The 26,700-nt window shown below is 42.4% G+C and overlaps 1 protein-coding gene across 1 annotated transcript in view; it reads left to right on the forward strand.

Moving 5' to 3' along the window:
* Positions 1-5,977: 5,977 nt before the first annotated feature.
* The window catches only part of LOC114710546 (sperm-associated antigen 6), a 110,509-nt gene continuing 89,786 nt past the window's right edge, over positions 5,978-26,700 (forward strand). Inside the window, exons 1-2 of the mRNA XM_028894711.2 lie at positions 5,978-6,383; positions 6,467-6,562. Coding sequence (XP_028750544.1) covers positions 6,359-6,383; positions 6,467-6,562 — 121 coding nt within the window. The 5' untranslated portion in view covers positions 5,978-6,358. The remainder of the gene's footprint in view (positions 6,384-6,466; positions 6,563-26,700) is intronic.

Genomic DNA, 26,700 nt, shown 5'->3' on the forward strand with positions numbered 1-26,700 from the left:
AAGGTGACATCCCCCTAATCCTTGTCCTTTCGAACAGTTTTACTCCCTGGTGACTAAGCATTCAAATATGAGTCTAGGGGGCCCATTTTATTCACCACCACATTCCACTTCCTGGCTTATAGTCACACAATAATGCAAAATGCATTTAGTCCAACTTCAAAAGTGCCCATAGTCTTTCAGTCTCAACAGTGTTTAAAAGTTCAAAGTTCAAAATCTCTTAACTGTAACCCCCTATAAAATAAAAATTAAAAAAACAGATCATATACTTCCAACATATAATGGCACAGAACATACATTATTATTCCAAATGGGAGGAAAGGGAGCATAGTGAGGAGATACTGGACCAAAGCAAGACTGAAAACCAGGGGGGCAAACTTGAAATTCTAGATCTCTATGTCTGACATCAGAGTGCTCTTCAGATCTCCAATCTTTTGAGATTTGTTACTGCAACACACTTTCTCTTGGGCTGGTTCCACACTTGGTCTTCAACCCTCCTCAGCAGGTATACCACTGGATTGGCTTCTCCAACATCTTGGAGTCTCCAATGAAATCCAGGCTTCAAATTCACTGCTTCCCACAATGGTCCCCCTGGGGCTCCATGCAGAGACACTTCTGACACATGCCTGGCCTTAGCAGCTTTCCTTAGCCATGAAAAGAGATTCCACAACCCTTTTCTTGACTCTGAAGCCAGAACCCTGTAGATGAAGCTGCTAAGTTCTGCTGTTTGGTGGGGCTGGAACTTGCCCTTCCCTCTTTTTTCAATTAGATTTACATCAGCTTTCTGTTGTTGATGGTTTCCTTCATTGTTTAAGCTTTCCTTTTAATTCCTTTTTACAAGTTGGAAGTTTATCTGGGTTGTGTCTTGCCCCAAGTTCATTCGCTTTACTCCATTTATCTTCAGGCATTTCTTTAAACTTTTAAATTTCCTTTAAGCAGTGGATTTAGCTCCATTACACTTCCTGGTTCTTTTTAGCCTTAAACAATACAGTTTCTATTTCTCTTTGTCTAGCTTGCTCCTTTTCATTATAGATCTGTGTAAGAGTTGTAGGGTCCAGAAATACAGGAATAAGATAGGAATATAGGAATAAGATAGGAATACAGGAATAAGATAGGAATACAGGAATAAGATAGGAATATGGGAATAAGATAGGAATACAGGAATAAGATAGGAATATGGGAATAAGATAGGAATACAGGAATAAGATAGGAATACAGGAATAAAATAGGAATACAGGAATAAGATAGCATCTACCCAGGCTCCCAAAGCCCAAGAACCTGCAGGTCCCTGTTTCAGATGTGGTCAGGGGGGCCACGGGGCCTGGGTCTGTCCAAACTCTTGAGAACTATTCTGACCATGCCCACAGTGCCATCAAGAGGGACATTGGACCTCTGACTGTCCTCATGTCCTTTGTGGCATGAGGACATCAAGCCCAGATCACCTTCCAGTCAACCCCCTAGGTCTGGCTGCTGACCACTGAGGGGCCCGGGCTGCCTTGGCCTGACCACCACCGTCTCAGACAGGGACCCTGTAGTGCGGTCACACAGTACCACGATGATCCATTCTCTTCTTCTTGACTCTGGGGCCACCTTTTTGGACCAGGTACCCACCTGGTTTTTGGGTACCCACCTCTCCTCATTCCTCTATTGTTGGAGAAGGGAGACAGCCTTTCCAACCTCACCAAACCCCATCACTAAGCTGTATTTTTAGGAGTATTCCCCTCATCCATCCCATCCTAGTGGTACCAACTTGTCCCATTCCCTCTCGTGGAAGGGATCTCTTGATAAAGTAGGACCCCCTATTTCTTTTGCTCCCCCCATCTGCTTGACCCCAGGGTCGTCAGCCATCCCCCTTCTCCTTGTCTTCTGAACCACACGCCTCTTCCCTTACCAGCTTCCCAGGTGTGTCCATGGGTATGGGACACCCAACGCCCGACAGACAAACATCACCCCCCTCTCATTCAATTATAAAACCAGTTTACTCTCATCCAGGGAAAACACAAGACATAGCGCACCTGCCTGATTCTGGTCGTTTGGGAAGTTTTGTCTGTCTGTTTTCTATGTGCAGATGGGTCTATGTTTTCTGGTGTATCCATAAGTTTTGTTGTAAACATGAAGCCAAGACAGAAATCGGTCAGGCTCAGGTGGATGTATGAATGATGGTGGCCACCTCATGTTTTATTTCTGACTGGTCTTCTTTGAGTGTGTGAGCTTTCTGTGTTCTGTGTTTATTTATTTATTTATTTATTTATTTATTTATTTATTTATTTATTTATTTATTTTTTTGTTTTTGCTTTCTCTGCTGCTGCCAACCGCCAGTCACCACTGCTAAGGGTTAAGCAGCGCTACTTGTGGCTGGTGGAGGACAGTGATGATCAGAAGAATCACAAGCCATGGTTACCTTTTTAGAGCTTTATTAGGAGGGGGGGAGAGAGGGAGGAAGAGAGAGAAAAGAGAAGGGGAAAAGGAGCGCACAGAGGCCTGCTTGCTTTTTAGGCTGGGACGCCGCTGCAGGCTGGTGACGTAATTAAGGATTCTTACAAAGACTGCTTGCTAAGGCTGCTTTGATGGCCAGAGATCAAAATTCATCTCTGTGCCTTCTGGTCACTGGATTCAGTTTACGAAAGAAAGGATTTAAAAATAATGCTTGTTTAGTAAGGTATTAAAGCTATACCTCCATGCATTCGTATACGAGAATGTACTTCTGGCTGCACCAAACGTCTTACACACAAATCAAGAAGTTAACTTTCGGGTCACCTACTACTGTCTTCTCTCCTCACCACCCATCATCCCACCTTCTAATATACAAGGGTCTCCAGACACCCCTCCCTTCCTGAGTTCTCTCTCTTCAGGTAGAATTGGCAGAGGATGCCACACTTATGTATTAGCCATGCTCAAGTCTCAATATTTCAAATTGACTAAAGTTGCTGGTTTGACTCTCTTAAGGCATGTTTGGTTCATTTTTGTTTCTGCTGGCTTCTGCCATCAATCTTACTTGGTTCCAAATTCTAGATTCTGCTTTTTTATCTACCCCTTCCCTCCACCTTCGCATCCTTCTCTTAATCCTACTAGTCATGCCCTGCCTGTAGGGTGAAAAAGGTCAAGGAAAAACAACCTGACCCTGACTTGGAAACAGGATTGAAATTCCATCAATCCCTGATGTCCCTGAGCACAGAATCCCACCAATCCTTGATGTCCCTGAGCACAGAATCCCACCAATCCCTGAGTATGAAATATCACCAATATCTGAGCTTGCTCCAGAGTCAGACCACCAGAATCAGCTAATCCCAGGCCACCCTGGAAAGCTCTTCTCCATTTCCCCCCAAGAAACCTATATAAGGTCTGTACCCTGTTCTATTTGCTGCTGTTTCTCACCTGAGGCAGCCACCCTTCAGGAGTCTTCCTTCCCAATAAATCTCTTGAGTGAAGTTTATTGTGTGGTGTGACATTTTCACCAGAGTGAAGCCCAGCTATATATAACAACTTTTGCTGGAGCCACAGCAGAGTGGAGCGGAACTGTAATACTTTTGCTGGGGAAACCTTCCCTTAGTGAGCAGAGTTGTTACACTCTAAGGGACCTGAACAGAGCTGTAACAACTTCACTGGGGAACCCCCCACCCCCACCCCATCCCCCGCTGGCCAGGGCAGAGTTGTTACATTGGGGAAACCTTTCCCTGGAGCAGGGCTGTAAGCTGCCATGCTTACAGTGACTTTGTGATATTCCTTGGCTCCTGACTGCCAGGATATCTTTCCATCTGAGCTGCAATGCTTACACTGCCTTATAAATTTGTCTAGATTTCTTCAACAACTGTTGCTGGAGGGCTTCTCTCCAGGTTCCCCAAGCCCCGCAGTCCCACAATCTACTTATAAAATAATCACTCAGATGCTTATATCACTTATAAATTGTATGGCCGTGGCAGGCTTCTTGCTGTTCTTTTATCTTAACCCATTTTTATAAATCTATACCTTGCCACGTGGCTGGTGGCTTACCGGCGTCTCTACATGCTGCTTGTCTTGGCGGTGGCTGCAGTGTGTCTCCCCTCAGCCTTCCGCTTCCCAGAATTCTCCTCTCTCCTTGTCCCATCTACTTCCTGCCTGGCAACCTACTTCCTGCCTGGTCACTGGCCATCAGTGTTTTATTTATATAGAGCAATATCCACAGCAAACAACAGATCCAAAAGATGTCTAACCAGACTTTTAATCAGTTGCCATTACAGGGTTACTGGCCCCCAGCTATGGAGCCAGAGGCCAGATTATAACCTGATGGTGAAGGTCAAGTTCACCCCAAGGACTTCGATATCACCAACCAACAGGGAGTAATCTAGAGATAACATTGCCTCCTTTCCCAATCCCTGATTATTTATCAACAGCAAACAAACAAACCAAAAAAAAGGGGGGGGGTGAATGTAAGCCCCTGGAGGCGTGTGAGTGGCCAGGCTCTGCTCCCGAGGACCTCCAACTGCCAGGCTCCACCCACAGAACATTCTAACTGTCATAAGGGCTGGACCCAGCCCCTTCAGAAGCAGGTGACCAAGCTACATCCTACAGAGTAAAAAAAAAGAGTGAAAACCCACCAATCCCTGGCCTTGCCCCAAGCTCAGGATTTGAAATCCCACCAATCCCCACCCTGAAAAGCTCCACCTCCAAGAAATGCTACATGAACCCCTGTGTTCTCCTCAGTTCTCTGCTGTTTCACCTGAGCACAGGCAGCCACCCTCCTGGGTTTTTTCCTCCCAACAAATTTTTTGTTTGAGTTTGTTGTGCTGTGTGACTTTGTGGCATTCCTTGGCTCCCCACTGCCAGGATACCTTTCCCTTCAGTGTTACAACACCTGCCCCCCAGAGCTGTAACACTCCCTTGGTAAAGCCTTTCCCCTCAGAGCTTACACTAGTCCTCAACTACCTCGAGAGCACCGTCAAATACTAGCACTTCATCAAGAAAGCTCATATAAGGGTGAGATCTCAATTATTGTAGAGGACTCCAAAGATGAGAACCAGACAAACAGGCATGCTCCCGCACTGGACAGGATGGCGGGGTTCCTGCCCCGCCACCCCTCCGCAGCACTGGTTCTGCCTGCTCCGACATCTGGGGAGGCTGGGGTTTCAGGTGGAGAGATATCAGACACACATCACTGAAATATCCGATACACAGTTTTCAAAGAGAAGCTAGAAACCAGTGGTAGATAGACACACTGTTAAAAGAAACTGGAGACTTTCTCAGTTAAGAGTTGTTCTGCTTAGCTGGCCATAGTAGCACTCAGGAGGCAGAGACAGGCAGATCTCTGTGAGTTCAAGGCCAGCCTGGCCTACACAGTGAATTCCAGAGCAATCAGGGCTATGTAGGGAGAGAGAGAGAGACCCTGTCTCAAACAAACAAACAAGTGCGCGCACGCACATGCACACACACACACACACACACAAAGTTGTTCTGTGTGAGAATGCAAACAAGTCTTTTGCTTAAAAGGACATACCTGAAATATCTCTAAAATTGATTTCATTCCTGCAGGGTCAGTTTAAGACACCGTGTGAGGCATGACTGTATATGTTTTAAAAATCACTATATTTTATATGTGTGTAAACCTTTCAAAGAATACTTTTTTTAATAAGGAAAGAAACTGGGTTTCTTTGAACTCAAGATATACCCTCCCCCCACGCCACTCAGCCACAAAATAAAGCTCAACTTTAAAATAAAATGTCCAAAGAAATGCAGATAACAAAATTGTTATTAATTAAGAGTAGCCCTGGACCGTGGGATATTATTACATTATTTGCTTTTCTGCGTTCACCAATGACTCTCTCGGACGGCTTGCTTGCTTGCTGTCTGGAGGGTAATTAAGTATTCGGTTGTTGTGAACCTTCAGAGGAAATAAAAAAAAAATGTCATATGTACTAGGGATACACTAAAAAGAAAACATTGAGTTAAGGGTGCTTTGACAATACCGCATCGATCATATTATATGTGGTTTACATGCTTGGTTGTTCTTGACAGCCCCGCTACAGTTTGCTCCCAACACTCCAGCGCTGGCACCTATGGGTGCCATAGCAACCCCTCTGGGTCGGTGTGTAGAGGACCACGTCCTCCTGACAGTTGTCGGCGTGGAAAAAAACCCAAACCCAACCCAAACCAAAACAAACCAAAAAACCAAGCTAGGTGGGTGCTACGCTGTAAGCGAGGTATCCATACTGTGTGCCTGCCTCCTTCACACTGGCCGTGACGTCACGACCTTCGATGGCGGTTGCATCCGGTTTGGGTCGGTTGTCCTGGAGACCGATACACAGAGGAACGGATCCTAGTGCAGGCCTGGAGGTGGCGGAGGTCCTTTTATCTGCGGACCAGCTGCACCTGGCGGACTAGCTACACCATGAGCCAGCGGCAGGTGCTGCAAGGTATGGTCAGGGCGGGCGGGCGGGCACTCGGGAGGGTTGGCGCCGCGGGCCTCCGGACGGCTCCACCGGGTCTCTCTCCTCAGTGTTCGAACAGTACCAGAAAGCCCGGACGCAGTTCGTGCAGATGGTGGCGGAGCTGGCGACCAGACCCCAAAACATCGAGACGCTGCAGAATGCAGGTGAGCCTGCACCCCAGGTGTTTCCCGCCTTCCCCAGCTCCTGCCCTGCTGGCTCTTATGGCCACACTGGCCCCCTAACTCGAGCTGTCCCTAATTTCTCACGCCCTCCGACCTGCCACCTCACCCTTAATTCACCCTCGATCTCTTATGCCCTGAGCCCTGGCCCTCCCAGTCAGTCCCGGACTCCTATCTGCTATACCTCTGCCCCTCAGCTGTTGTCCTTCTGGGTCCCTTGCCTGATGAGGTGTTTTTTGTTTTATTTTGTGCCTGGGCAACCAGAGGAGACATCTCCAAGTTCCTCCTGTACAATCTCAGTCCCCTTAGGGGGTCTTAGTGATTGAGGCCAAGAGGGTGAAAGGGCTGGGTGTCTTTATTCCCCTTTTCACTGAAACCAGGCAGGTTATCAGGTTGATTCAAAGCAGTATGAACCGCCTGGAAGTCATTTTGCATAGATGTTAATCTACCCTAATCAGACCCACTTTACCCATGAGCCCTGTGCATACCGATGTCCCTGCCAGGCACTCCTGTGGTTGGTTGATAGGGGTACGTCTTCCTCACACAGGAATCTGAACCCTGCCATTTCTGCAAGACTGACTGTTAGCAACCCCATAGCATGGGGGTCACAGGCACCTGCCACCACGCCCTGTCTTTTTGTGGGTGCTGGGGACCCAAACCAGGTCTTTAAGTTAGCTCAGCAAGTAACTCAGTAAGCCATTTCCTTGCTCCCTCTTACCATCTTTTGACCTTCTTAGGCTTCCTTACAATAGAGAAATTCCAGACAGATTCAGTAGTGCTTTTGGTCTTATTTAGGGAAAAAGGAATGTTATGTTCCTAGATCTGAAGTAGGTAAAGACCTGGTTTTGTAAAATCCTTATGAAGCTCTAGTTCTACTCCTTAGATTGAGAAAGCGTGGGAGAAGTGAGGCAGGGGGAGGGGAGGTAAGTAGAGGGAGAGAGAAAGAGGGGACCTGGAGAAAGGAGAGGGAGAAGAGGAGGCAGGGGTGAAGGGGGAGAGGGCGGGAGTGTCACTTGCCAGATCAAACAGGAGCCACTCTCTGAACCCTGAGATTGCTGTCACTGTTTTGTCCTAAAAACCCCTTCTGTTTATAAGGATATCTTTTTTTTCAATGATTTATTCTCTTTTTTTCCCCATTTTACATACCAACCACAGTTCCCTCTCCCTCCCCTCCTCTTGCCCCTCCCCTCACCCCCCCCCCCCACTCCTCAGAAAGGGTAAGGCCTCCCATGGGGAGTCAACAAAGCCTGGCATATCAAGGCAGGACCAAGCCCCTCCCCACTGCACCGAGGCTGAGCAAGGTGTCTCAACACAGGGAATGGGCTCCAAAAACCCAGGTCATGCATCAGGGATAAATCCTGGTCCCATTGTGGGGCCCCACACACAGACCACGATGCACAACTGTCACCCACATTCAGAGGGCCTACTTCGGTCCCATGTAGGCTCCCTAGCTGTTAGTCTAGAGTTGGTGAGCTTCCACGAGCTTGGTTCAGATGTCTCTGTGGGTTTCCCCCATCATGATCTTGACCCCCTTGCTCATATAACCCCTCCTCCCTCTCTTCCACGGAACTCCCAGACCTCTGCCCAGTGCTTAGCTGTGGATCTCTGCATCTGCTTCCATCAGTTACTGGATGAGGGGCCTATGATGACAATTAGTGTAATCACCAATCTGATTACAGGACAAAGCCAGTTCAGGCACCCTCTCCACTATTGCTAGGAGTCTTAGCTGGGGTCATCTTTGTGGGTTCCTGGGATTTTCCCTAGTACCAAGTTTCTCCCTAACCTCGTGATGGCTCCCCCTATCAAGATATCTCTTTCATTGCTTTCCCTCTCCGACCCTACCCCAACTCAACCATTCTCAATGATTTAATTTTATTTCATGTGCATTGGTGTTTTGCCTGCATGTGTATCTGTATGTGGATGTTGGATCCCCTGGAACTGGAGTTATAGACAGTTGTGAACTGCCATGTGGGTGCTGGGACTCGAACCCTGGTCCTCTGGAAGAGCAGCCAGTGCTGAGCCATCTCTCCAGCTTCCTTATAAGATATCTTCAAAACTAACTTACACACCCCTGTACCTTTCTGGTCCTTCTTTTGTCCCTGGGATTTTGGTGTTTTCTTTCTCGGATATTTTCATTGGTAGAGGAGGTAAGGGAAGCATTGAGAATTGAGAAAGGATTTTTACCTTTAATTTTTAAAATTTTGAGAGAAGTATAGATTTATGTGCCCTTTACTGTCCATTTAACTTCCTCTAGTGACATATGTAAAAATTTTATTATTACAATTATGATGCTGATATTGACAGAAATTTATTAATTTCATCCACATTTCCCCAGTCACACTCTCTTCCACGTGTTTCATTCTAAGAAGTTTTATCTCATGTGTTCACCGTCATTACACTCAGGATATGTTACACTCAATCAGCATGAGGAACTCTTGCATTGTTCTTTGCAGTCACATCTGCTACCTCCTCTTGCCCCCGACTCTGGTAGCCACTGAACTAGTACCAATCTATAAGATGTTGTCATTAAAAAAATTGATTGTTTGGGGCTTGAGAGATGGCTCAGCCATGAAAAGCTTGTACTGCTTTTTCTGAGGACTGGAGTTTGATTCCCAGCACCAGATCAAAGGGCTCACAACCACCCATTACTCTAGCTCCAGGAGATGTGTGTGTATATGCACAGGTGTGTTATTGTTTTTTTTTTTTTTTTTTACTCTTTTTGGGGGGACCACCACCCAGCTCCCAAATAAATCATACATAGAGGCTTATTCTTAATTATGAATGTCTGGCCTTAGCTTGGCTTGTTGCTTGCCAGCTTTTCTTAACTTTAAATTATCCTGTCTACCTTTTGCCTCTAGGCTTTTATCTTTATCCTATATACCTTTCTTTGTTTCTTACTCCATGTCTGGCTGTGTAGCTTGGTGGCTGTGTGGCTTGGTGGCTGGGTGGCTGGGTGGCTGGGTGGCTGCCCTCTAGAGTCCTCCTCCTTCCTCTCTCATTCCTTCCTCTTCTCCTCCCAGATATCTCTCCCTATATATTCTCTCTTCCTGTCAGTCCTGCCTATCCTTTCTCCTGCCTTGCTATTGGCCATTCAGTTCTTTATTAGACCATCAGGTGTTTTACACAGGCACAGTAACACAGCTTCATAGAGTTTAAAAATGCAACATAAACAAAAGTAACACACCTTAAAATAATATTCTACACAGGTGTGTGCTTGTGTGTGTTGGCCCAAAGTGTTGACATGGGGTTGATTCTCTTTACTTAAATAAAAAATTTAACTTATGGTTATTTTGTGGGGATGTGGTGGTGTTTATGTGTTGTGTGTGCATATGCCACAGTGTGAGTGTGCCACAGCATACATGTGGAAATCAGAGGATCATTTTAAGAGTTGGCAATTGCTGTGGCAGGCTTGATCAGGTTTTTTTTTAAATTAATTTATTTATTTTTTTAGAAATATGGGAGACTTTGGACTAAAAAAGCAGTTGAATTCTGTTAAGTGGGACTTAATGGGCCATCCTCTTAGGATCTTGGAAGACAGCAGTACTGAGAACAGTGTGGAATATGTAGGCCCAAATCAAGAGGTTTCAGAGGGGAACAATATTAGCAAGTGGGCTAGAGACTATTTTTTGTGATATCTTGGCAAAGAATGTGGCTGCTTTTTGTCCTTTCCTAAGAGTCTGCCTGAGGCTAAATTGAAGCATTTTGGACTAGTTGTTTGGCAGAGGAGTTTCAAGACAGCCTAATATTGACTCTGTCATGTGGTTGTCAGTAATCACTCTTAGGCAGATCTACAATGAAAAAGAGCAAGCGGGGCAAAAAGAAATGAAAAATGTGCAGTCTGAGGAGAAAAGGAACACCAGGAAAATTAAACCAGGAGTCCTGGTTTGTGCTGAAAGAGACAAGGAGAAATGGAATAAAGGAAAATAGAGTAAAGGGAGTGAGGCCCTCAGGGTGAGACCCCACCCAGCTAATCCTGCAATTTGTGAAAAGAACAGGCCCACAAAACAATCTATTCCTAAAGAGCAACAGCAAAGGAAAACTGATGGCAGATGTAGTTAAAGGATTGGCCAGGCTCCATCCACGCAGGCAAAGGACTTGGCCTCATCAGCTACCTGATTAAAAGAGGATATAGGAATAAAGTGTTTGTGAATCTTCCTTCATGGTTAAGGAAAGCTGCTGAGGTATTATTTTATTTTGAGAAATCTCTGTTCAGTTCCATAGCCAACTTTTATTGGGCTTTTGTAGGTTTTTTTTTTGTATATTCTAGATGATATAACGAAACTTTTTAATTTTGTGAGGTCCCATTGTTAAGTGTTCTTTTTTATTATTTTTATTTTTAAATGAAGCAGAATTACATCACTTTCCTCTCTCTCTTTCATCGCTACAGCCCCTCCCAGCAGCCCTTCCTTGAACCCTCCCATGTTCTTCCCAAGTAGCCTCTTTTTCTTTGGTTATTATTACTACGTGTATCTATGTATGTGTTTCTCAAAAATATATAAACACACCCTGCTGAGTCTGTTTTTGTTGTTTGTGTGTATGTGGTTTCAGGGATGACAACTCTGCATGGGACAACAAATAAGAGAAGAGGCTAATTCTTCTCTCAGCAGTCATTAGTTGTCTTGTCTAGGAGTGGGACCCTTCAAAATTTCCCTCTTCCGTATTTACATGTCTATTGATATTATAATTTTTATGATCTTGTTTAAGCATCCATTTCTAAGAGAGACTGTTGCACAGCAGATTTCCTGGTATTTAGGTTCTTGCAGTCTCTCCATCCCCTTTTCTACAACATTCCCAAGCCATACAGGAGCCATAATGTACACGTATCGGTTGAGTTTATGCTCCCCATGATCTGTTGGTCTTGGCATTGTGTCTAATTGAGATTTTCTGATGATCTCCATTTGTTGTAAACAGAGTATGGTGGTTTGATTAGGAGTGGCCCCCAGAGGCTCATGTGTTTGCTTGGCCGTAGAGAGTGGCACTATTAGGAGGTGTGGCCTTGTTGGAGTAGGTGTGGCCTTGTTGGAGGAAGTGTGTCACTGTGGAGGTGGGCTTTGAGGTCTCAGATGCTTCAGCTGGGCCTAGTGTGGCATTCACTTCTGCTGCCTGCAGATCAAGATGTGGAACTCAGCTACTCTGCAGCATCATGTCTGCCTGCACACTTGCATGATGATAATAGACCGAACCTCTGAACTGTAAACCAGTCCCAATTAAATGCTTTCTTTAATAAGAGTTGCCTTGGTCACGGTGTCCCTTCAGAGCAATAGAAACCCTAAGATAGAAAGTGAAAGGATAATGGTGCTGGTTGTTGGCAGAAGAGTCATGAGCCATGGTTACCAGAGTTAGAATGGGCTTTATTAGAGAGAAGAAGGCATAGGACAGGAGAAGCCAGGCCTGGCAGAGAGAGATTGGGGGGGACCATGGTGCCACCTTATAAAGGCCAGGATGTATCTGTGCACACAGGCCCATACACAGAGATCACGGTCACATCTGCACAAATATGTGACTGTGTAACAATGGGGTGTGGGTCACGCGGGATGTATGACCCGGAAATGACTAGGTGGAGATGACTAAGTGTCCCCCGGGCATGCGCGACCATGGGGCATGGTTGGAATTCCTGTCAGAAAGGCTTCTTTGATGAGAGGTGGTAGGTACCTTTACCTGTGAGCATAAGGATACGATTTAGAATGTAGTGGGAATTATGCTGGTCTTGCAAAGTGGAGGCTGTGGATGCTCTTCTAAGAGCCATGACCTCACTAGCTTGGGGAAGTTGGCTGGGTTTCCAGTACCAGGCATGACTTCCCTCCAGTTGAATGGCCCTTAAGTCCAATCAGACAGCTGTTGGTCACCACTCTCGTGTGAGTGCCACTCATTACACCTTTATGGTCCATAGGTGCTGCAGCTGAGTAGGACTGTTTAATTGCTTCCTACCTTAGCAGCTTGCATAGTATTTTCTGGAATAGTATAATTTCTGGAATTGCAAAGTATCATGGAAGCTAGACCTGAGGAAAGATGCTTTCAAATCAGATCCAGCTTGAATTATCAGAGTCCTATATCCCAAGTGTTCAGTGTCTATAGTAATAGGGACCCACCCTCAACCCCTGAGAGGCAACCAAGGGCTGCATAAGTAGTCTCTCCTGCTTTTGGAGTCACTAGGATTATTCTGACCAACCATTTGGAAGCATGTTTCTTGTGCTTGGTACTGAGACTTTTTTGATCTATGGTTCTTGTGAGAAGCATTGTCAGTCCAGCTGTCTTAGTTCTCTCTCTCTCTCTCTCTCTCTCTCTCTCTCTCTCTCTCTCTCTCTCTCTCTCTCTCTCTCTCTCTCTCACACACACACACACACACATACACATTGTGTATAAATTTAGGTAAATATAAAATAATATGATTCCCCGAGTCTTTATCAAACAACCTTGGTGTCATTTTTTCCTTGTTCCTCCTCCATCTTTATTGACACCTCCTTCCTCCGACCTAATTGGAGATCTCTCCATTTTCCCATTTTCCACTTCATATCACCTATATCCTGCTAGTCTCATATCAAACCTCTCCCACCGTCCATGTATGATCCCTTCATATTTTTCTGGTTTCTGTGGCTACTCCATGTTGTATACTCACATCTGAGGATTTGTAGTTAGGAACCACTGATGAGCAAAAATATGCAGTCTTTGTCTTCCTGGGTCTGGGTTACCTACTTAATATATTTTTAGGTCCAATTATTTACCTAAAAATTTCACGATTTCATTTCCTTTACTGTTGAATACTATTCCAGTGTGTATAAATACCACATTTTCATTACCCATTCATCTGTTGACGGACAGTTAGCTTGTTTCCATTTCCTTGCTACTGTGAACATGGCTGAGCAAGCATCTGTGGAACAGGATGTTGAGTGCTTTGGGCACCTGCCAAGATATAGTATAGCGGGGTCATACGATAGATTTATTTTATCTTTTTGAGGCTCCTCCATTTTGATTTGCAGAGTGACTGCACCAGTTTGCATTCCCTCCAACAATGAACAAAGTTTCTCCTTTCCCCACAACCACACTGGCATTGTTTTCAGGAGATTAGCCCTTCTGAGTGGGGTGCGATGAAATCTGAAAGTTGCTTTAATTTGCATTTCCTTAATTGCTAAGTGGTCTGAGTGTCAATGAGCAAAGCTTGAGCAAAAGCCCTCAAAGCCCACCTCCACAGGGACACACTTCCTCCAACAAGGCCATACCTACTTCAACAAGGCCACACCTCCTAATAGTGCCACTCCCTTTTGGGGTCATTTTCTTTCAAACCACCACATTCCACTCCCTGGACCCAAAGGCTTGTAGCCAGATCATAATGCGAAAATGCATTTAGTCCCACTTCAGAAGTCCTCATAGTCTGTCACAGCTTCAACAATGTGGTTCAAAGTGCTGGTTATGCGGCAGCGCTTGTGGCCGGCCACCGCCTGCAGCGTCGGAAGAATCACGAGCCATGGTTACCTTTCTAGAGCTTTATTGGGAGAGAGGGAGGGAGGGAGGGAGAGAGAGAGAGAGAGAGAGAGAGAGAGAGAGAGAGAGAGAGAGAGAGAATGGAGGGGGGAGAATATGGAAGGAGAGAGTGCGGAAAGAGAGGACACAGAGCATGCCTTCTTTTTAGACTGGGATGCAGTCACAGGCTGGTGACGTAATTAAGGACATAATCCTTACACCCCAGACTTCCGCTTATTATAAAAAAAAAGCAGGTAGATGGGAATAGAGGCGTCATTTCTCTCAAAAACTGCTTCCAGCTGACTATTGGACGTTGGTTGGCTCTTGCGGGAATGGGGAAGGGGAGTCTTCCGAGGTAGACAGGCGTTGTGGGATGATGTCTGCCATCTGTTGTTCTGGAGACATATATCCTTCTTGGCTGTGGCTGGGAACCGTCTGTCTGACAAGATGCTGACACAGAAACAAAGCTTAGAGAGAAAAGAATCATTATTATTTTATGTTGGCACTTGTCTGAGGTAGATCTGGCCTGTCCAGATGGATTTAAGCCGGTTTCTGGAGCTTGGGAAGAATTTTGAAACATGTTAAGCTTTATCAGAGACATTATTTTAAGGCATCCGTTTCCTTTACTAGTTCGGCATCCAGGAGACAGGTGATCAGTTGTTAAAAGCATCTCACAGTAATAGATGTTTTCAAAGTCTCTTCTGAGATACATGCAATCGCTTAACTGTAATCACCTGTAAAATCATAATAAAAAGCAGATCATGCATTTCTAACATACAATGGCACAGGATATACATTACCCTTCTAAAACATAGGAAAGGGAGCATAGTGAGGAAATACTGGACAAAAGAAAGAATGAAAACCAGCTGGGCAAAACTCCAAACTCTGCATCTCCATGTCTGATGTCAAAATGCTCTTCAGATCTCCAGTTCCTTTCAGCTTTGTTGACTGCAACTTATTTCTTTCTGTTGGGCGGGTTCCATTCCCTGTTAGCAGCTCTCCTTGGCAGGTGTCCCATGGCTCTGGCATCTCCAACACCTTGGGCTTCACCTTCACAGTTTCATGCAATGGCCTCTCTAGGCCTCCATTCAGAGACACCCCTGACACATGTCCAGCCTCAGCAACTTTTCTTAGGTACAGAGGCAAATTCCATCATCTGTTTCTTCTATCCAGAACCATGTGGCCAAGGCTGCCAAATTCTTCTGCTTGCTGGGGCTGTAACATGGCCCCTTCATTCAGTTACACCTTCACCAGCTTTCTGTTTTTGATTGTTACCTTCACTGCCTAAGTGTGGCTGTCCTTGAACTTGCTCTTTGACTAGGATGGCCTCAGACTTGGATTCATCAGCCTTTGCCTTCTGCATGCTGGGATAAAGTGTGCACCAAAACACCTGGCTCTAAGCTTTTCGTTAATTCCTTTTCACAGGGTGGAAACTTAGCTGGGTGGGATCTTGCCCTGAGATCACCACTCCCTTTATTCCATTTCTTACTGTGTTTACTTCCTTGAATACAGGATTTTACTCCATTCTACTTCCTGGTGTCCCTTTTCTCCTCAAAATTTACATTTTGTGATTTTCCCTGCTCAGTTTGCTCCTTTTCATTATAAATCTTCATTAGAGTTACCACTAATAACCGCATAACAGAGTCTATACTAGGCTGTTTTGAGATTCCTTCTGCCAATGGAAGAAATCCAAATTCTCCAGTTTAGCCTCCAGCAGACTTTTCAGATGAGGGCAAAAAGCAGCCACATTCTTCACCAAAATATCACTTATATTTAGGTCTTCTATTTTGTTCCATTGGTCTTCATGTCTGTTTTTGTGCCAGTACCATACTGTTTTTATTACTCTAGCTCTGTAATATATCTGGAAGTTTTCAATAGCAATCTCTCTAGTATTCTTACTTAGGATTGCTTTGGCTATCCAGGGTCTTTTCTGTTTTCATATGAATTTTACAATAGTTTTTCTTCTCTTTTTGTAAGTAATGTATTTTGATTGAGATTGCATTGAATTTTAGTGTTTTTTGGTAGAATGGACCTTTTTACAACTTGAATTCTGTTAGTTCATGAGTGTGAGATGCCTTTCCATTTTCTTTTCTTCTCATTTTTCTCTCTTTCTTTCTTTCTTTCTTTCTTTCTTTCTTTCTTTCTTTCTTTCTTTCTTTCTTTCTTTCCTTCCTTCCTTCCTTCCTTCCTTCCTTCCTTCCTTCCTTCCTTCCTTCCTTCCTTCTTTCTTTCTTTCTTTCTTTCTTTCTTTCTTTCTTTCTCTTTTTTTTGACAGGGTTTCTCTGTGTTGTCTTGGTGCCTGTCTTGGAACTCTCTCTGTAGACCAGGCTGGCCTCGAACTCACAGAGATTCACCTGGCTCTGCCTCCCAAGTGCTGGGATTAAAGGTGTGCACCACCACCGCCCAGCTGCCTTTCCATTTTCTAGTGTCTTTCTCCATCTTTTCCTTCAGAACAATGATTTTATATATTATAACAGTGATTATGGTGATAGACCTATTATGTTTTCAATTCTATGATGAGCATTATGAAATCCTATTATACATCATACTTCTTTATCTCAGTGAGTTTATTTGTAGATAATGCCATTCAAGAATATGAGACTTTTGCAAAATGACCCTCTAGCTTCCCTCAACTCTGAGATTGATCTTGATAAAATGTGTAATAAACTGTTAATTCAATTGGACTAGGGGACAAAAACAAATGGAAGATTTCACTGAATAGGAGGGACCTCAAATGAGCCTGGGAATATACAAGTTACAAAGACTGGAGTAGGTGGCCGCTGTTCCCCTCCTGATCACTAAGAGCTGGAAATTACACTCTACACACTTCAATCTTTTTTGTATTCTCCATGATGGTGCATGCCATTACCCAACATAGTTGTTTACTTTCTGAATAAGAAATATAAATTCTTATCTAACTTCATAGCATTTAAAAATTTTATGTTAATTTCTACATTTTATTTTTTTGGGAATTTTCTACATATTTTGATCATATTCACCCTTCCTCCCCCAACTTTTCCTAGATTTATTCCACTTCCCTTCTCTCCAAACTCTGTCTTTTTCCCCTATAAAGACTAATTTGTGTTGCCCAAATATTTTTGGATATGTAGTCTTTCACTGGAGTGTGGTATACTTATCAGGGTCTACACTCTTAGAGAAAACTTACCCTTACTCCCCCAGAAGCTAAGAATTGTGACTAGTCCTTGGCCATGGGTGGAACTGCATGCCCAATACCCCTTTCCATACCGGAATTTGGTATGTGTGTGTCTTGTGTGTGTCGCCACAACCACTTTAAGTTCATATGGGTAGCAGCTCTTTTGTGTCAAGAAGAGACTGTTTCCTTGTAGTTGCCTACCTCTGGCTTTTATGACCTTTCTGCTTCCTCTTCTTCAATGATCCTTTAGCCTTTGGAGGATGGAGTGCAGTATGCATTTTCCATTTAGGTGTAAACATTCTTACTCCTTAATTTTCTCCACCTTGGCCAGTGTTGGTCTATTTTGGTCACAATCTACTTTGACTAGAAGCTTCTCTGATGAGAATTGAGAGTTGCCTTAGTTTATGGATATAATGGTAAGCCATTAGGAATTAATTTAGTATTATGCCCATTTAGCAGAATAGTAGTAGTAAATTTCTCCAAGTAAATTTCTTCTCTATAATCTGTCTCACCACAGCGTCTTGGCCCAGTAATGGTGCCAGGTATGGGTTTGATCTTGTGGAGTGGGTCTTAAATGCAATAGGAAAGTCACTGATTATTCTGATGATGTTCATACTATTGCACCAGTAGGTATGTCTTATCAGACAAATCATCATTTAGTTCACAAGGTTATCATCTGGATAAGACTTGATGATTACTTTCCCCCTGCATTGGTGTATATAGTGCCCTCTAGCCCTTCAGTACTATGACAGCTAGCCAATAGGGATGGAGCTTCCAGGTGAGAACGAGCTTGATTTCTCCATGTTCTATGACTCAAGTATGTGTAGTCTTCATCAGTAAAGTTTTATTACAAAGCTTTGAAGGGTAATAAACAGCATTGACAATATTCTGTAATGTCTGGGGTGTCATTGGGACTGAACTGGTCAACAACTCCATGAAAAAGATCCCATTCCTGGGATTGGGCTTTTTTCTTAGCCTCTGGTGTCTGTTAGTAGGGGCACTATTACCCCATTATGAGGTAACTCCATTTAAATTATTTGTATGTGTATATAGAGAGATGTTTTAAGAAGGTTCTACAGTAGTAGGTTTCCATACGATGTTTTTGAAGTTTTTAGTGTTATGTATACTTCTCACTTTCCCTCTTCCACCCTGCTTCTCCATCTCTCACTCCAATTTATCCTTTCTGTTATACAATTCTCCTTTAGTTCTTTATTGCATTCTATATTCTGTCTCTTGAAAGCCCTTCCCTAAGGGCCCTTAGTAATTCCTGACCTCTATTGGTATTCTGGAAAAAATACACATATCTAAACCTTCAAAGCTAATGTTCACAAATGAGTGAAAACATTCAATATTTGTTTTTTGGGTCTAAGAATGATTGTTTCCAACTCCATTTACCTGCACATTTCGTAATTTCAGTTTTTAATAGTTAATATTCCATTATATAAATATACCACATTTTCATCATCTATTCATCAATTGATAGATGTAGAGGCTGTTTCCATTTTCTGGCTATTGTGATTAGAGGAATAATGAACTTGTCTGCACAAATATCTTTGTAGTAAGATATAGAGTCCTTTTGGTATATACCCCAAAGTAGTTTGGTCTGCTCATGTGGGTAGCTCTATTCTCAGCTTTAGGTGGAAACTCTGTATTGATTTTCATAGTGGCTGTACCAGTTTTCACTCCTATTAGCAGTGAGCAAGAGTTTCTCTTTCCCTGTATCAATGTCAGCATTTGTCATTGTTTGTTTTAGAATCTAGCTATTCTGATTGAGGTAAGAGGAACTCTCAACTTAGTTTAAATTTGTATTTCCCTGATGGCTTAGGATGTTGAATATTTAAAAAATGTTAGACAGTTGTATTTTATCTTCTGAGAACTCTGTTTACTTCCATGACCCACATTTTAATTGGATTGTTTTCTTGATGTTTAACTCTTTGAGTTCATTATATATTCTAGATGCTAACCCCCTGTCCAATGTATAGCTGGTGAAGATTTTTCCCTCCGTAGGTTTCATTTTCACTTAAGTGATAATGTCTTTTTATGTACAGAAATATTTTAGTTTCATGAGGTCCCATTTATTGTTGATATTAATGCCCATGCCATCAGTGTCCTGTTCAGAAAGTCCTTTCCTGTGTTAGTGAGTTCAAGTGTATTCCCTGCTTTCTCCTCTAGCAGATTTAAGGTATTCAGTCTTATGTTGAGATTCTTGATCCATTTGTTATTATTTTCAGAGTGAGAGATTAGGATAGTTTTATTCTTTCACATGAAGTTAACTAGTTTTTACCTGCAGCACTTGTTAAAGATGCTGTCTTGAAGATTCCTCTAGTCCTTCTTAGAGATCACTTTTAGCATTTTCCTCTAGCCCATTTCCAGTCCTTTGTAACTGAACCAACCTGCAGAACCTCTCTCTACCATGGACCCAAAGCTACCTCACTAGGGGATTTTCATCCTCCTTCCTGTCCCCTGTTTCTGTCTCTCTACCTTACCCTTCATCTTGCTGCAGCCTTTTCACAGGGGCCCCTCCTTCCATTCCATCACAGTCCCCTGGGAACTTTGCCTCTTGGTGGAGACTGAGGGTCTGTCTCCCTAGTTCTTTCTCACTTCCTCTTTCAACCTTTCTTTCTAGCTCATCTCTATTCTTTTATGAGTCCTTTCCAACCACAAAGCAATTGTCAACTAGGTATCCCACAGCTACCACACTTGACTGGGATGCAGGAATCCCACAGCTACCACACTTGGCTAGGACTCAGATTGGCCAACAGCGGTCAAAGAACAGAATACCAATCCAACAAAGATGAACTCAGGCATCTACACCAAGAAACACCCCAATCACCAGAACTCCAGTTGCTTACGTCCCAGCATAAAAACGCAAACCATGAACAACGAAGATGATGTACCTCCTCTAAAAGCCAGGAACCCAATTGTGGTAGGCCCTAAGAAAAGAAATTTAGCTGAAGAGCAAGACAAGGACTTCAGAACAGCAATTATGAATATGTTAAAGACTTAAAGAGGATGTGAATAAATGCCTTAATAAAGATGAAGACACAAACAGTTGAATGAAATTATGAAAATAATTCAAGACCTGAAAGCAGAATTTAACAAAGAAATAGACTCACTAAAGAAAACTTAAACTGATGTAGCTAGAGTTTTTCTCTCTGGGTCCACCAAGCCCCGGCAGTCCCGTAGCCCACTTATAAAATAAACATACAGACGCTTATATTTATTATTTAAACTGCTCGGCCATTAGCTCAGGCCTACCATTGTCTAGCTCTTACTCTTGTACTCAGCCCATTTCTGTTAATCTATATGTCGCCTGCCATGTGTTCCGTGGCTTTACCTGCTGCCTTTACATGGTGCTCTCTGGATGGCGGCTGGCGTCTCCCTGCCTCAGCCTTCTACTTCCCAGAATTCTCTTCTCTTCTTGTCCCACCTATACTTCCTGCCTGGCTACTGGCCAATCAGCATTTTATTTACACAGAGCGATATCCACAGCAAACTGAAATAAAACTGGAAGTGAAAAACTCATGTTGTCAAACAAAAATGTGAAAAGTGAGCCTTACTAAGAGATAATAAGACCTGAAAGAGAGAATGTCAGGTCTTGAAGACAAGCTAGAAATGGAAAGCTCAGTCAAGAGAATATTAAATCTAAGAAGGTCCAAGTCTAGTGTGGCCTCCCCTGCTGCACCACACATGATCTATAGGCTTTCATCAGAAACCTCTCTACCTTATTCTCCACCACACAGGACCCTTCCACACAATATCACAACTTTCCATCCATCCATATCTACCCCTACACTCTGGGCTAGGACCAGGGGGCATATACTGTATTCCAGCCCAGTACCCTCTGCCAAACTGACTTTATTTCACTTAAGTCATTTCCAATGTCTAGGCCCAACATTCTCCCACATCCTCTCTTCTGCTCCAACCTTCTCAGTCTATAACAGAATCTGAACTAATAAAAGTAGCCCACATTCCCAGATCTCATTGCAAAAATAATAACAGTATGAAAGATTAGGCTAGTATCTTCTCTCAAAAATCTACCAGTCCTGTAGAATTGTTTGCCCATGAGAATTACCTAGATGAATCCCAGAACACAGAATCTAAAAGAACAATCATAAGTTTCATCAAAAAATTCAAAGAATTTAAAGAAGACACAAAGAGACAGCCCAGTGGAACCACAGAGGAAAATTAAGGAGAAAAAAATGCCTGAGTGCTGCTAAAAAAATTACAAGCATAAGGCTGATAGAAATGACAAAGATAAACCGGAATTTTAGAACTGAATTCAATAAAGACATAGGAACATTGGTGAGCACTCAAGATGAAATGCAGATGGAATTAGAAAACACTACAACTCAACTGGAAAATGCAAAGGAAAGCCTTGCAAGTAGAATGAATCAAATATAAGAAAGAATATCACTACAACCCCAGAAGACCACAGAGGCACAGGCACAAACCACACCAGGTGGAAAAACAGGTGAGTGACTGGCCTCTCATCTGGACTGCCCCAAAGTCCAGACCCTAACTAAACTCCAGGCCACATTCCATGACACCCCCTCCCATCCTAGCACTAGCAAGGCAGCTGGACCTGCCTCCACCTATGGTGGAACTCTACTGCTGTGGTGCAGTCTTCGCCAGCCTGCAAGTAGGTAAGATATCTGCCTCCAGGCTGCACACCCATGTAGATGTAACCAACCATCTTATTAAATAAGAAACACAGAAACAATGTAAAAGAGAAAGCCGAGAGGTCAGAGCTCAGAGCTAAAAATCTCACCCTTCCGCCTGCGGTGTCCCAGCTTCCCAAAAGAGAGCTATTTCCTGTCTGTAAGTCGCTTTTCCAGTCATTCTGCCTTCTCATTGGTTGTAAACCCAAACACGTGACTGCCTCGTCACTGTCTGAATGTATAGCCCCCTAGGTCTTAAAGGCATATGTCTCCAATGCTGGCTGTATCCCTGAACACACAGAGATCTATGGGATTAAAGGCATGTGCCACCACCGCCACACTCTGTCTATGGCTCTAATAGCTCTGACCCCCGGGCAACTTTATTTATTAACATACAATCAAAATCACATTTCAGTACAATTAGAATACCACCACACACCCACTCCCAACCACTCAATGTGATCCTGCTAAGGCCCACTCCAACACCCAACCCTAAGCACCAAAACACCCTCCCTGTCGCCATCCCTCTCCCACAAACCCAGCAGACTACAGAGGCACAGGTTCAAAACACCAGCTGGCACAACAGGCACAAGTCACACCAGTGGAAGACAAGATGAGTAAACACTGCTGCAAGAAAACATTCAACAACGGAAAGAGCAATATGGCACCACCAACTGCCAGAACCCAATGATCCTACAACAGCAAAGCCTGAACATCCAATGCAGCTGAAACACAAAAAAATGAACTTAAAAATTAGTTTATGAAGATGATAGAGGCTCTTAAAGAGGAAATGAAAAATTCCCTTAAAGAAGTCAAGGAAAAGAGAAAAAAAATTGGAAGAAATCAATACATCCCTCAAAGAAAGCAAAAGCCAAGGGGGGGGACAATTAAACAGGTGAAGGAAACAATTCAAGAATGAAAACTGAAATAGAAACAATAAAGAAAACACAAACCGAGGGGAATGCTGGAAATGGAAAAACTGGGGAAGAGAACAGGAACTAGAGATGCAAGCATTACCAACAGAATACAAGAAATGGAAGACAGAATCTCAGGCATTGAAGATACAATGGAGGAAATAGATTCACCAGTCAAAGAAAATGTTAAATCCAAAAGATTCTTAACACAAAACATCCAGGAAATCTGGGACACTATGAAGAATAATAGGGATAGAAGCTAAGAATAATAGGGATAGAAGAAGGAGAATTCCAGCTCAAAGGCACAGAAAACATATTCAAGAAAAATCACAGAAGAAAACTTTCCCAACCTATAGAAGGACATGCCTACAAAGGTATAAGAAGCTTACAGAACACCAAAAAGACCGGACCAAAAAAAAGTTCCCTCATCACATAATAATCAAAACACTAAACATACATAATAAAGAATATTAAGAGCTGCAAAGGAAAAAGTCCAAGTAATGCATAAAGGCAGATCTATCAGAATTATACCTGACTTATCAATGGAGACTCTAAAAGCCAGAAGGTCCTGGGCAGATGTTGTATAGACACTAAGGGACCATGGATGTCAGCCCAGATTACTATACCCAGCAAAACTTTCAGTAACATAGATGGAGAAAACAAGATATTTCACAATGAAATCAGAGATTTTATCAATACCTATCCACAAAACCAGCACTACAGAAAGTACTAGAAGGTAAACTCCAACCCAAAGAACTCAGTTACATCCACAAAAACACAGGCAATAGATAATCTCACAGCAAACCCAAAGAAGGTAAACACACGCACACCACCATGACCACCACCAAAACCAAAAAGTAATAGGAATTAATAATCACTGGTCAATATCATCTCTTAATATCAATGGATTCAATTTACCAATAAAAAGACAGGCTAACAGAATAGATATGAAAACAGGATCCGCCCTACTGCTGCATACAAGAAACATACCACTACTTCAAAGACAGACATTACCTCAGAGTAAAGGGTTGGGAAAAGACTTTACACTCAAATGGACCTAAGAAGCAAGCTGGTGTAGCTATCCTAATATCTAATAAAATAGACTTCAAACTAAAATTAATCAAAAGAGATGGAGGACATTTCATATTCATCAAAGGAAAAATCCATGAAGATGAAACTTGAATTCTGAACATCTATGCCCCAAATACAAGGGCACCCACATATATAAAAGAAACATTACTAAAGCTTAAAGCACACATTAAACCCCACACATTAATAGTGGGATACTTCAACACCCCAATCTCACCAATGGATAGCTTTATAAACAGAGAAACAAGGGAACTAACATATGCTATGACTCAAATGGACTTAATAGACATCTACAGAACATTTCACCCAAACATAAAAGAATATACATTTTTCTCAGCACCTCATGGAACCTTCTTCAAAATTGACCACATATTCAGTCATAAAGCAAATATCAATAGATACAAAAAATTAGAATAACCCCTTGCATCTTATCAGACAACTATGGACTAAAGTTATAGTTCAACAACAACAGAAAGCCTGCAAATTCATGAAAACTGAATAGCTCTCAACCGAACCACCTCTGCGTCAAGGAAGAAATAAAGAAGTTAAAGACATCCTAGAATTCAATAAAAATTAATGTACAACATACCTAAACTTATGGAACACATTGAAAGCAGTGCTAGGAGGAAAGTTCATAGCACTTCATAAAGAATTTGGAGGAATCTATCACAAGTAACTTAATAGTACACCCAAAAGCTCTAGAACAAAAAAAGTAAACTCACCCAGGAGAAGTAGACACCAGGGAAAAAAATCAAATTGAAGGCTGAAATCAATAAAATAGAAACATAGAGAACAATACAAAAAATCAATGAAATGAGGAGTTGGTTCTTTGAGAAAATCAACAAGATAGACAAACCCTTATCCAAACTAACCAAAGTAACAGAAATGAAAAGTAACATGAAATGAAAAGGGGGGGGGCATAACAACAGACACTGAGGAAATCCAGAGAATCATTAGGCCATACTTCAAAAACCTGTACTCCACAAAATTGGAAACCTAAAAGAAATGGACAATTTTCTGGATAGGTACCTTGGCCAAAATTAAATCAAGACCATATAAACAATTTAAATAAACATATATATAACCCCTAAAGATATAGAAGCAGTTATTAAGAGTCTCTCAATAAAAAAAAAAAAAAAAGCCCAGGGCCAGATGGTTTCAGCCCAGAATTCTACCAGATTTTCAAAGAAGAGCTAATACCAATACTCCTCAAATTCTTCCACACAATAGAAACAGAGGGGACATTACCAAACTCTTTTTATGAGGCTACAGTAACCCTGATACCCAAACCACACAAAGATGCAACTAAGAAAGAGAATTATAGACCAATTTCCCTCATGAACATTGATGCAAAAACACTCAAAAAATACTGGCAAACCGAATCCAAGAATACATCAAAAAAATCATCCACCATGATCAAGTAGGCTTCATCCCAGAGATGCAGGGATGGTTCAACATATGGAAATCTATCAGTGTAATCCACCATATTAACAAACTGAAAGGAAAGAAACTACATGATTATCTTATTAGATACTGAAAAAGCCCTTGACAGAATCCAACACCCCTTCATGATAAAAGTCCTGGAGAGATCAAAGATACAAGATATATATACATACATACATACATATATATGTATATATACATATACATAATAAAGGCAATATACAGCAAGCTGACAGCCAACATCAAATTAAGTGGAGAGAAACTCAAAGCGATTTGATTAAAATCAGGAACAAGACAAGGCTGTCCACTCTCCCCATACTTATTCAACATAGTACTTGAAGTTCTAACTAGAGCAATAAGATGACAAAATGAGATCAAGGGGATACAAATTGGAAAGGAAGAAGTCAAACTTTTGCTGTTTGCAGATGATATGATAATATACATAAATAACCCCCAAAATTCTGCCATAAAACTCCTACAGCTGACAAATACCTCAGCCATGTGGCAAGATACAAGATTAACTAAAAAAAATCAATAACCCTCCTATATACTAATGATAAAGAAAAAGAAACCTGAAAAAGAAATCAAGGAAGCAACACCCTTTACTATAGCCATAAATAACATAAAATACCTTGGGGGTAATTCTTACCAAACAAATGGACAAACTGTATGACAAGAACTTTAAGTCTTTGAGGAAAGTAGTTGAAGAAGATATCAGAAAATGGAAAGATCTCCCATGCTCTTGGATAGGTAGGATCAACATAGTAAAAATGGCAATCTTGCCAAAAGCAATCTACAGATTCAATGCAATCCCCATCAAAATCCCAACACAATTCTTCACAGACCTGGAAAGAACAATGCTCAACTTCATATGGAAAAACAAAAAAATCCAGGCTAGCCAAAATAATCTTGTGCAATGAAGGAACCTCATTACCATCTCTGAATTCAAGCTCTACTACAGAGCAATATTAATAAAAACAGCTTGGTAGTAGCATAAAAGCAGACACATGGATTAATGTAATTGAATCAAAGTCCCTGACATTAATCCACACACTTGATTTTTGACAAAGAAGCCAAAAATATATAATGGAAAAAGAAAGCATCTTAACTGGATCGTGGCATGTAGAAGAATGCAAATAGATTCATATCTTTTGCTCTGCACAAAACTCAAGTTCAAATGGATCAAGGACCTAAACATAAACCAAGTTACACTGAACCTGACAGAAGAGAAAGTGGAAAGTAGCCTTGAATTCATACAAGAGACCTCCTCCTAAATGTACCACCAGTAGCACAGACACTTAGGGCAACAATTAATAAATGAGACCTCCTGAAACTGAGAAGCTTCTGTAAGACACAGGATACAGCAAATAAGACAAAATGGCAGCCTACAGAATAGAAAAAGGT

The sequence above is a fragment of the Peromyscus leucopus genome, chromosome 12, assembly GCF_004664715.2.
Source record: "Peromyscus leucopus breed LL Stock chromosome 12, UCI_PerLeu_2.1, whole genome shotgun sequence".
NCBI classification, from domain to species: domain Eukaryota; kingdom Metazoa; phylum Chordata; class Mammalia; order Rodentia; family Cricetidae; genus Peromyscus; species Peromyscus leucopus.